Raw genomic sequence first — 12,933 nt, forward strand, 5'->3', positions numbered from 1 at the left:
ATAATACGTGAAGTCAGGGTCAGTAAAAACAGACCCACTTAAAGAAAATGGGTCAAGCTGAGAGGTAGTATTTGTGCTCTAGTTGCTCCGTAATGCCAAAAGAAACATCATTACTTTTTGTTGGATTGAGTTGTCTAGAGCAGCAAGGAGTGGTGTGTGAGTACTGGTACGTGTCTGTGTGTGTGTGTGTGTGTGTGTGGGGGTGGGTGGGTGCGTGACAAAAGCAGCAACCAATCCCAGCAAGAGCGGAGCAGTGGAACACTGACTGTTTCAGCAGCCTAATTTTATGTGTGTGTTTCCACAGTTATGCAGTAATAGGCACTGTGGAGGAGAACACAGATTTCTCTGTCAATTTAAGTGGCGTGATTATACTTCTATAAACCACAAAAACCAGACTGGATGTCCACATAATTAGCGTCAAACTTTTCTCTTATAGCTGGTATCCATAATGACCTTCAATTATTTAAACATGTATGTGTGGTGAGTATCACAAAACCCACAAAAAAATAAGTAACAGAGTAGCTTAGTGTCGTCAGTTAAACTGTATGGAAAGTTATTAACCAAAATTAGCTTAGTTCCAAACACCTTGTTCTGTGGCAGGCACAGGAATGTACGCAAGAACATGACATGAATGTTCAAAACAGCATGGTTGGAAAATCATATGGTTTTAAGGTCAGGCTTTCTGTTCAACACTGTAACCTACAGGCATTTTCACATCATAACGTTAACTTTGAAGAACCTGTAAGGCTTCGGTGATGCATCGCATTTTTACTGTGCTTTAAGTCACTGAAAGGGTGATAAGATACCAGGACAGACATTGTCATGTTTATATGCTGTTTGGTAGGCAAGAATAAATGTAGGGCAGACAATGTGGTGGTAATATAGATTTTCTTTCACGTTAAAAGTAATGACTTTCATAGTCAGTATCATTAAATAATGAAGGGGCCCAATCCGCTGTAGCAGGTTGACAGAATGAAGCTTCGAGTGAAAGAGACCCGCTCCAGATCTGCACATACTGTCAAACCAGTCTGCTGCTTAATTCTTTTAAAAATAAGAAGACGGGGAGTTGCAGCTGAAGAATCTGGTAGAGAACAGAGTGAGGGATGGAGCTTTTTTTAATTCAGTAGAAAATAAAATGTAAGTTAATTTAAGTTTAATCTTGCCGCCTCACTGCGAAGAAAATGGCTCACTGCTGGAAATGTTTCATAATTCTGAAATACCTCCAGTACTGCTAAACTAGTATCATTACTCACCAACACTGTGCACACAATCTAAAGTTTACACAGACAAATGCATTAACCAGACAGCAAAACGCACATGTTGGATATTTTCTGAATCAGAATACCTTGAAACACATGTCCTGCATTATTGTGGTATTATAAAATGAGCTATTGCACTGTCTAACCCCGAAAGTACCTGGAACATGCATTTAGTATCATCACCTCAGCGGTGCTGAAATTTAGTTCTCAGAGCTGGCATCTTACAGTGAAAAATATTTTTCCCTGGGGGACCCACAGTGTACATGCAGGTCTGGCCCTAGTCTTCAGTTGCTAACTTGCTTCCAAAGCAGACTGAGAGCTTGGTGTAAAAGGAGCGTTATCAGAGCAAATTTCAGACAAGACAAAAAAAGATTTTTGCAGCATTAACAGCCAGCACATCTAGAGAAGAAGCTAGTAGGACAGAATGGAACAATACTGACTAGGTGTTCCTGATGAAGTGGATACTAAATGTCTATTGATTGCCTTGCAACACAAGAAAAATACCTATGGATCCGTCTAACCTGCAATATGTTCATTATATGGTCAGAAAGCTGACTGCTATTTCAATAAACACCAGCCAGAAATCAATAGACAGGCATAGCCTTTTCACTTGATGAAATTACTGGATTCCGTCTCCGGAGACTGCTTATTTGTTAAGTAAATGCTGCAGAAAAGGTGTGAAATCATCAGTAACCACACAAGTAATTAATTATAAGCATGCACTGGAATAAAATAAAGGGTATGAAAATGCTGTTTAAGTAGAAATGAAATGGATTAATGACATTTTTCTTAACACTGGATAATGGCATTATGCACGGTGAGGATATGAAGGGAGATAAGTGCTGCAGCCTTACAGGAAGGAAGAGTCTCTGAGCAGCGCAGGGCTTGAAGAGCTTCTTCCACTCGTCAGCATTCCCCACAGAGAACGTGATGGGGTAGATGCTGTACTGGAACTTGGCTAAGACTGGACGAGGCCACTGGTTCAGCTGGAAGAAAGCAACACATCGTTACTTGACACATCACATTTCATACGGAGGAAGTGTGTGAGAAAGAGCCAGGATAAACATTCATTATTCTGAAAGCTAATCACTCTCTTTCTCTTTTCGCAGATTTATCAGCATGAAACGTCTCATAAAGACAGCCATTTAAAACAATGAAGTCATGTCTCATGGTGCTGTGTGGTTCTGCATGGGTCGCATGCAGCTGCCAGCTGTTGTTTTATTAAATAGCTATAGTCTAAACAAGTGAAGGCACCCTGTTAAAGTGACCTATGAGGCGTTGAATCCCTCCGTAATCTCTGCTTTAACAGTTTGGCCCTGAGAAGCAAGCAATTTGGCAAGATTTATGCTGACGAGTATAAGAGATCAAAACCGATTGTGGCCAACCTTTCTACCATTTCTCAACACACACATCATGTCTCTTTACACTGTAGCTAGACATAAGCTCCTTGCTGTACATACTCAGCACATGCGCTACATTATCTAAGCCTCGACTACCACCGCTCCCCGTCTTCTACAAAGGGATTTTCGACACATGGGAATGATTCACCGCACACAGCTCACATGAAGGCAGGAGCACAGGTTTAGAGTTTAGATCTAAAGTTGTTTAAGATGCTTTAGGTGCTGTTTAAGGTCCATTAATTAAAGTGATGTTAATAGACTGTTAGTTAAAGTATCAGTGGATAATCAAAAACATGCCAAGCACCTCTGTAAAGGTGACTTTGAAGTGATACACGGTCTCGGAGCACAGCAGGGTGTCTTGGTGATATATTACGCCCCAGTCTTGAGATAAAAGCCTTGAGATAAAAGGCTTATATGTCTGTACTAGAGTGAGCCAGAGAAGCAGAGTTAAAACTGCTCTGATCTTGATGTCATCTGTTACAGAGCGAGGGGGAATGTTTAACAGGCGCTGCATTAAATCAGAAGCTTTTTAAAATAAGATCCACTGAAGACCAGTATGGAGAAAATAAACCAAAAAGACTGTTGTTTTTAGCCAAGGCTTCGGTGATACCGCATCTAATTCACTGCTGTTTTCGTAAAATGCTGCACTGTGCATTTCCATTTGGGCAGCAGCCCGCTAAAGGCATCTTACCCGTTCTTCAAACTGCGGGGCCAAAGGGTCCTCAGCAAAAATGTGAAACTTGATCTTCTTGAGGCTGAACAGGAGGGCTGATTTGACCAGGGTGAGAGTCTCGTCCAGACGATTCCCACAGGCCACCACAGCCAGGTGCATGACTTCCTCTGCCCTGGTGCGCCTGGTCACAGGTCGGCCCACATTACTCCGCAATTTACTAGAAAAGACATACAAAAGACGGGCATGAAAAACGCACTAAAATGCTAACGGTCTAGTACACAGGTAAAATATATTTTCACTGCAATGTAACAATTAGGACAGAGAGAATTCTGGACAGTTTTTGTTATGATTGTTGTTATTCTGTCCCACCCTCTCCCTCCCCCCTCTCCCTCCCCCCTCTTTCTTTCTCTCTCTCAACCCAACCGGTCAAGGCAGATGGCCGCCCACCAAGAGTCGGGTTCTGCTTGAGGTTTCTACCCGTTAAAGGGGAGTTTTTCCTTACCGCTGTCGCCAAGTGCTTGCTCATGGGGGAATTGTTGGGTCTCTGTAAATTAAAGAGTACTGTCTAGACCTGCTCTATGTGAAAAGTGTCCTGAGATGACTTTTTGTTGTGATTTGGCGCTTTATAAATAAAACTGAATTGAATTGAATTTTCTTCATCCAACACTGTTTTCAGATCTAAATAGACCAAGGCCATGTGTGGGGGAAGTGGAGGGGGTTTGGATGTGCTGACAATCACTGATTTCACAAGCCTTGCTTCCCTCACTCATCGCTTATAAATTGGGCTGTGTGTGCTGCAGTGCGTGTGAAGAGCATTTTATCCTCGGTAACAGATGTACTGGACTTTACTTGGGTCAAAACATACATACAAAATGAAAGTGCTGAAAGACTTAATGTAATTTAAAACCTCCACGTTGAGTTTGACCAGCATGCAATTGTGAAGGTTGATAGCCACCAAATTATATTTTGTGGCAACACTAAGTGCCTTTACATGCATAACCGTTACCATCTAATACAAAAAAAAAAATTAAATTATAATTAAATTAAATTATACAGCAATTCAACAGTTCTCACTATACTCAATTTTAACTGACATAGTGGGGAAGCCTCTGAAAACTGCACTTGAACACCATGGGATACTAAAGTGCTTCACTGAAAATAACCTCTTTCATTATATTCCCCTTAAATTCCCCCTTTGAAAATAACATTTTTAATAAATTTTCATTTCACTGTGTGGAAACATTGTATTTATCCGCTTCACTGTGGGCACTGCTCATACTGAAGATAACATTCAAATCCGAGACACCATTTTATTTTATGATTCCATCAAATGAAAAATTATGTGTTGTGCATCGCTTATACACATTTCTCTGTGATTCAGCCTAACATATTTTAATGACAACGTAACAACTGACAATTTCAATTAAGTGTTTGAACAAAGCTCAGCTGCTTAACATGCAGTTGGAGAAACAAAAGGGTAGAAATAAGGCTGCACGATTTGAGGAAAATATCTAATTGTGATTCTTTTGACCGATGTTTTGCGATTGCAATTTAAATTGTCATTATTTTCTAAAAATGCAACTCCAGGTCTGTATTGGTGGTCTATATAGTTGAAAAAAAGATACGCTTGTCTTAAACATTATCAATTTTATGTTGTTTTCACATGAAAATAATCAGATAAAAATTATGCAGTCAATTGTTGAGGTCCTATTGGGGGTTTTCCCCCTAGCATCCTCAATTTCTACGTAAATTAGACTAGTTTTTGAATGACCGATTTAGCTCCCATTTTATAGGGTATATTATATTAGAAACACTAGATTCACTCAGTAATTTTAAAATATAAATGCAGAATTTAAAAGTGGCATTATATTTACTGATAAAAGCTACATAGTTGTTGTCCACCAATGATAATTATGACAAACCGCTGGTCAGTCACATCTGACAATGTTAAGTTTTGATATGACCCGTTACAATACTGTTGACAGCTCTGCAGTGTATCAGCTCGAGCTAACGTTAGCTTGCGTTAGCTGACTGACCAGCTGTTATCACCCCAAATCCAGCCTGACATGATTCAGAGAGTTTAAGGTAATAAGCTAAAAAACAATTTTATGATGTACTTAAAACTTTAACTGTAAGATAGCAGCTACAGCTCCCTATCTGCCAGCTGTAGGGCCATTTACTGTATATTCAGCAACTACTGAACTAGCTGCTTGCTAACGTGAAAATGTGATAAAATACCCTATATTGTTTATCTAATGTTACAGAAAATCTTTACACTCTGTTGCTCTTTGATTGACAAAAAGGCACAGTCCAATCTATGTTTTTCACATAAAATCTATTAAGTCATTATTGTTGGTGAAATATGTGGTTGCAGAATAATTATTTCACCTCTTTTAGCTTATGAAGACATTGCTAATAATTTGAGCTACAGCCTAACCGAAATCGCAGCACTTCTGATTTGAAAATTGGACTCTTTCAAATCTCAGCTTTGATTTTGAAATATAAGTACTCGTTTATCCCAAGTGAGACGCTTTAAAGTTTAGGAATACCACAACCCAAAGATATTCAGTTTACTGTCATAAGAGGACTAAAGAAACCAGAAAATATTAACATTTGAAAGGCTGGAATCAGAGAATCTTTTATTCTTTAAAAAATGACTCAAAACGATTAATCAATCAATTATCAAAAAATAGTTGGGAATGAATTTAATAGTTGGCAACTAATCCATTAATCAACTAATCATTGCAGCTCTAGATATCATTGACAAATAATGCGACCAGTCTCAGAGCACAGCGGCACAGGTAGGCTCCCCTCCTCACCTGTCAACATGTCACTGTTGAACAGTAATGACACGTCACTTCATGAGCACGTCAGCTGCTCAGAAATTCATTTTGGAATTTGAGAATCAAGACAGAGGGGAACAAGCGAAGCATTCAAGACAACAGCTGATCACCTCATTCATCCCCCTGTCAGATAGACAAGGTGCGGCAAAGTCTAGGATTTCTCCGAAAGACTTGACATCTATGCCTTCGAGTATCGTTCAACGCTGTCTCCACACTCTACAACCCCCCACGCCCCCCCCTCCCACACACACACACACACATACACTCACAATCACTTCTTCTCTTCCGCAGCTCTGTGAGTTCCCACTGGACTTTGTTCTTCCATGTTCAAAAGGCAAGGGGGTCCTTTATCTGATGTAAAAATGTGCTCTCTCTGCAGAGCTAGCGCTGCTGTTGAGTTAAAATACACTCAGCAGTTCAGAGTATCTCCCACTACGATAGGGAAACATTTGTACAATGGGGGAGCCTGAAGCGAAGGCCAACATCATCTGCTTCTCCTCCAAACACACACATACACTGCATTGGGCTGGTTGTAATATCTACATAACCTGAATGTTGTCATAGCCGTAGGGAGAAAAGTCTGGCACACACAAAAAAGAACAGGGAACCTTTTGTTTCATTTTATTGGGAGAACAGTGGAAGGCAAATGGTTTTAGGTCTAAAGACTGCGCAATACCAAAAGGCATGGATTTCCTCTGAGCCTGGAGGAAGCAAAGAGTCTACCATGAAACGGATGGGAAGAGAGAAGAGTGAAATTTGACAGGTGGGTTGCAGGGCAGTCTCCAAGCGTGACACTTCGTTTTCTGCATGGCTGAGGGACAATGATGAACCGCAGATTAGGATGAATGAGAAGGTGCTGCGAAATTTATCCGCCACACTTCAAAGGCTGATGCTCCGTCAAGGTTGTTGAACACACATTCCTACCCCCAACCCCCCCCCTAGGAAATGCAATCCATATCTCCTACACATGGGTAATTATACTGCACTTAGTCATGCAAAGTAAATGGCCTTGAAAGGATTTCAAAAAAACTCCCAAAACATCGGATGACAAAACAAAACAAAAAAACCCCAAATTTCATTGTTTCAAAAAGCATGGGCTGCACACATGATGTTTTGTGTCATGGCACCGTTCCCCACATCTGGAAGCAGTCAAAAAGCTCAGAAGAGGTACATAAGGATTGAATTCATTACTGGCTGCAGAGTGAGCATAAGAGGAGCCCTCTGCCTACAAAGCACCACAGCCAATGCTTTCAAATTATGTAGAGAGGGAAAAAAGCAGCACCTTTAAAGATAGTGTCAAAGTAAAAAAGAAAATTGTACATGTACAGAATGAAGAGCCAGAGTTACACCACACTACACCAAAGAACACCTTTAAGGTATTTAAATAATATCTGTATAACAGGGCCATTTGGGTTTGAAAGTGGGTATCAAAGCCATTACAATGAACATGTTCCCATCATGCCTATCATTCCTCATTTTCAGAGGGGGGAAAACAGTACTAAACTTTTCAAAACAGGCAAACTGTGTCAGACCTTTTCACATCCAAAAATACCAATAGTTCCTCACACTGATTAAATAGATTCATGACTCGCTCTTTATTCAAAAGTTGCCAGGACATGTAGCAGAGGAGAAGAAATGCAGGAACTTAAATCATTTGTGATTGGCTGTAGCTACAGTCAGCTGACTTAAGCTTTTATGAGAAACAGATTATCTGTTTCCATTGCAGCCATCCAACAAGATGATTTGTAATCACCAGGATGCCTAGCTGAATGGCCTGAACCAAATATGCTATGTGTCAGTCCAACACTTTATTCAGCCAAGATGTGCCGGCTAAAAATGACAAAATGTTATATGCACATAATAAGTTGCTTTTAAATCACTGAAATATGACCACAAAAAAAAATCAAACCCGTGGCTATTATTTGCTATGTGAGCCTGCATACTGGTGTGAACATGTATTTACTCTCTAGAAAAGCAGCACTTTATCACACTCGCTCCCCTGATCAACACATTCCAGCTAACTTACCTTGACTGCAACTCCCCTTCTGTGTCTGTTGTATGCTAAGTACAACAAATGACGTGCGTCAAATGATGCAGCCAGTGTGTGTTACACTTTATATCTGTCATTACGAAGTGACAGGTCTTCAATTACAGCAACACTGGACAAAAAGAGATGGATCATATGGAAACTGTATGCTGAGAATGTTGAACTGAAGTTGGGTATGTCTGCATCACCTGAATGCTTCTAACACAGTGCTTGAACCTCAGTACGTTCTTTACAGTGTACATTTCAGTGAGTCTGTTGAGACTGCTCTGTATAAATGCAGTTGTACAGAGATTATTGTACCATGCCATGAATTTTCTGCACCGTTAAACTCCTGCTCAACACTACAAAAAAAAAAAAAAGAAATTCAAATGAAGTAAAGCAGCACCAAGAGAGTTATGATCCAAAATTTTAAATCGACCAGGGCTGCAGCAAATTACTCTTTTCATTATCAAATACTCTCTCTACTGTGTTCACAGTTAGTCGATTATTTTGTTTATTTTCATCGGGTTCAAGGTAGGGGACATCTTCAAATTGCTTGCTTTTTTTTTTGTCCAGCAGTCTAAAACCAAAACATATTAAATTTACAATTGGAGGAAGGCAGCAAATCCTCACATTGTAGGCTCTCAAATCCTGCTCTTTAGAAAAGTTGGATTCTACCCAACCCAAGTCTTTCTATCTCTCTACTTTCTCCTTCCACAACCTCCATGACTCATTCAGCAGTAATTCTAAAAGTGAGTTAGCCAAGCTAACAGACAGTTATAACTGCCCCCGATGAGGCTCACGCAATACACACTCTCCAACCACGTCAGGCTACACAGGCAAGCAGGGAGATTTCAAAGCACTCCTATCAGAGAGGGTGCTCATGCAAGATGACGTTTTTATAGCTATGCATCATGCCAATGCCAGAGAGTGACTTCTTTACTGTGAGGAACGCTGCTTTACTATATTTGAAGTGACGGGGCAAGGGATTTGTTTCAACACAAATTATCAACACCCATCTAATCCTGTAGGTTCAAGCCTTAATTCAATGTAACATACAGACTGAGATGTTGCCTCCATAATATCCTGTGTCTGAGATCACTGTGAGGGAATGTGTAACTAACAAGTAAAGACTGTTGCAAGATTACAAGTCATATTTGGAGGATGTTTATTCTAATTTTCACATAAACTGTTGATATGTTTGATCAATCTATGAACTGTTTAGTGCATAAAATGTCAAAATAAAAGGAGATAAATGCCCTTCAGAATCTCCCTACAAAACAATAATTACTTGCATGTCAGACCAACAGTCCAAAATCCGAAGATATTCAATTTATAAGGATTTAAAAACAGAGAAAAGCCGGACATCCTCACATCTGAGGAGCTGGAACCAGCAGATGTTTGGCATTTATGCTTGATAAATGATGATTAATGGATTATCAGAATTGCTGTAGATTCATCTTCTGATGTTCCTCTAACTGATGAATCGTCTAATTGATGATTAAAGTCGTTAGTTATGGTGTGTGGTATAATGTGTGGTGTCTGGTGGGAGGGAGGGAGGGAGGGGGGGGGAAGCTCGAGCTCGTCTCTCTATTTTTGGCCACAGGAAGTAGTGTGATGTGTCAAGAGGAAATGATATGATTAGGAAAAACAGGGATGTTTGTCTATTAAGAACGCTGCACAGGAAATATGTCCGCTCAGATTTACAGATGAATGTAGTGTAAATCAGTGGATATAAAAAACAAGAGGCAGTTTTTGCGACAAACTACACACCTACATAATGGAATCTCTGTTTGATGCAAAAATAAATAGGAATTATACAGGTGACGATAGACAACGCTGACACATTTAAGAGTTTATACCCTAAAAACAATTTAGCCCTCTATTTATGCATATATCCTTGCTATTCCTATAATCCACATTGACAGATTCTAGCATATTTTGCCAAGGCGTGTATGTCTAATACCTGAAAACTCTTGTTCAGATTCCTCTGGCTTTTGTACACTCAAACCGAAGAACTATATCCGATTAGCTCACACAATTAAATAGGGAAAAAGTTCTTTTAGAGGCTTCAGGCAGATGCTCAGTGTTTCCTCTAATAGCAGCAGTCAGTCTTGAGTGTTTTCCAAACCTGTTAGTGTTTCTCTACGGCCACCGGTGACCTCTTCCACCCCATCTCCCTTATCAGTGCCGTGCACACATGGAGGAGTGTGGTTTCTGGGAGGACGCAAAGGTCCTTTTTCAATGTAACGCCTTGATGGCTTTTATCTACCCAACAGTGTCCCCAACCTCCAGTCCGGTTTTAGAACAGAATACATATTGGCAAAGCGGGTATCTCCACAACCACACCGTGGCTATTATGGCATCCGCTGGCATTCAGTGGGTAGGAGGAAACCAAAGGGATGCATGAGGCTGAAATTAGAAAGCTGGAAGACATAATAAAATGCTTCCATCCTTGAACAGAAATAGCAACTGACAAACTCTGCCTTTTGTCTATATTTGAGAGGCTGCGATGAGCTGTTGACTTAATCAGATCATCTGCCAGGCTGCAGTGTTGTGTTCAAGTCTTCTCTTAAAACCAATCCACAGAGGAGGAATCACACCTGACAAGCTTCTCACTCCCACATAGATTGTTTTGCCAGACTTTGACAAGAGAAAGGTCGACAGGATGGGTTTCCGTTTTCTGTAACGCACCAGTGTCAGAGTCAAACTATTTAACAGGTAACCTAAACCGTTCTGTGCACATTTGTATTCCCTATTGATTGCAATTTATATCTTTCAAGGTGACCTTTACCCCCGCGAAAATAATAGCAGAGGATTGAAGTAAAGGCATAGAATACCAAGGGTCAACGATCAAGATTTAGAGGTCAATTAATGATTTATCATTCTGTTGTGCTATTGTTTGATGTCCTCTCTGCAAATGCTGGCAACATTTCCACCTAATCACGTTAGTCATGCTCTCTACTCACATTTCAGCCAGATATTTGAGCAACCCCTGATTGCAACAGCGTGATTCACAGTCCAACAATGAGAGAAAATAATGGACATAAAATGCAGCCAAGCAGATGCCCGTATGCATGCTGAAGTGTCCCTTGACAGATCAGGCTATTGTGAAGCCAAGCGTCCTTGAGCACAATGTAGGCTGTTTTGATGGAGGGAGCACGTCTGCTTCAAAGCATGATTAAATGCTGACACACTCTTTAACTCCCAAACGGCAGGAAAAGGTGAGATTCAGCAGCCCCAACTAGTTAGCGATGCTTTTTTTGTGCACACAGATGGAAACATGCGTGGAGGGAGGAAAAAAAGGCTCATCAAGGCTGTAAAATCGACAGTGGCGACAGAAACAAACTCCCCTCACCTCTTTGCATTCACGCTGGCCCCTCTATTGATCGCTTTCCTCTCTTTCCGTCCCTTGAGAGGCTCCTCAGCACGCACGCCGAGTCCAGCTGGTGGTTTCCTCGCAAACTTTGCTGCAACATCGCGTCCGAGCTCAGAGGACGAAGGGGAAGAGTTGCTGTCCTCCTCCTCCTCCTCCTCTACAACTTCTTTCAACAGCGGATCGTCCGCGGCGTTACCCCCCAAAAAGTACAAAAGTAGGAAAACTCCGAGACATACGGCGATCACAACTACTTTGCAGTGGATCCGCATGGTGAGAGCGACTTGTTGCGGGTGGAAGAGGCAGACGGGACTCCGTTCATGTCTGCGAGTGACGGAGAGCAGCCCGAGTTGACATTTTGTTACCGCTCCCCGCTCGCATTTCTCTGCAGATGGTGATGGAGAGCGGAGAGGAGCTTCTCAGCGTCCATGGAGGATTACACAGCGCAGGCGGGGCTTCTCGTGCCTTACCGTAATGATGGCAGTATTGCCGCGCTATTTTATTGTAATAAACATGTAAGGGTTCAAAGTGTGTTTTTGGTAAGAGAGGTACTGTATATATGTATGAATGTTGATATTATGTCTCTATTTTATCAGAGTTATGGCAAAAATCATTTTTAAAGGATTTGCTAATAGAACATCTTTGTAAAAAGGTTTGAAAGATCATCAAGTTTTAGAAGGGAAACTTCAGAAATACAATAAAATCAGTTAAAAAAAGAAACATTATCATGAGATTAATCTTTGAAATTGACAGTAATATTACAGCAACTACTGATGTGTTCATCCTAATGATCACATAAAATTACTGTGTCACACAACACATAATATCTGGAGAAGTCTTTGTTTACCCAGACAGGAGTCAGTCAGGAGTTTTACTTCAGTAAAAGTAGCAATACTACAATGCATAGACTGATTATGAGAGGACTGCAGAGTTGTAGAGTTGATTTCTTTCAGCAAATGCTTTGTGAAACCTGATGGGATGAACATTTCTTTGACAGCACCATGATGACCTTTTTCTTGACTTTTAAGAGTCATTTGAGAGTGACTTGAGAGTTAACGTTCGGGTTATTCTTTCAGCTTTTCAGAAGTACTGTTTGCCCTTTCATACCTTCATTCTTCATAGTGCAATTAAAGATCTTTATTGTTTCAGATTATACACCACTAAAGCACATATCAACAGACATGATAAGGGCCTTAAAGTGAGACTATGCAACTTGTCCTGAACAGCAGCCATTGTGGCCACAGGTGACAATACTGTTATAATGGTAAATGCTAAAACATAATGTAACAGTTGAATGGTAAAGAAGAGTCATGAAGTCTCTATGATGTTCATTATGTAAGGTGATTCAAGACCTAC

General features: G+C 40.6%; 1 protein-coding gene across 1 annotated transcript in view; it reads right to left on the minus strand.

Moving 5' to 3' along the window:
* gxylt2 (glucoside xylosyltransferase 2) overlaps positions 1 to 12,210 on the minus strand; it is a 31,836-nt gene extending 19,626 nt beyond the window's left edge. The window contains exons 1-3 of the mRNA XM_042405638.1: positions 11,560 to 12,210; positions 3,351 to 3,549; positions 2,114 to 2,245 (exon numbers count right to left, since the gene is read on the minus strand). Coding sequence (XP_042261572.1) covers positions 2,114 to 2,245; positions 3,351 to 3,549; positions 11,560 to 11,849 — 621 coding nt within the window. The 5' untranslated portion in view covers positions 11,850 to 12,210. The remainder of the gene's footprint in view (positions 1 to 2,113; positions 2,246 to 3,350; positions 3,550 to 11,559) is intronic.
* Between the last annotated feature and the right edge of the window lie 723 nt (positions 12,211 to 12,933).

The sequence above is a fragment of the Thunnus maccoyii genome, chromosome 3 (genome assembly GCF_910596095.1).
Source record: "Thunnus maccoyii chromosome 3, fThuMac1.1, whole genome shotgun sequence".
NCBI lineage: Eukaryota > Metazoa > Chordata > Actinopteri > Scombriformes > Scombridae > Thunnus > Thunnus maccoyii.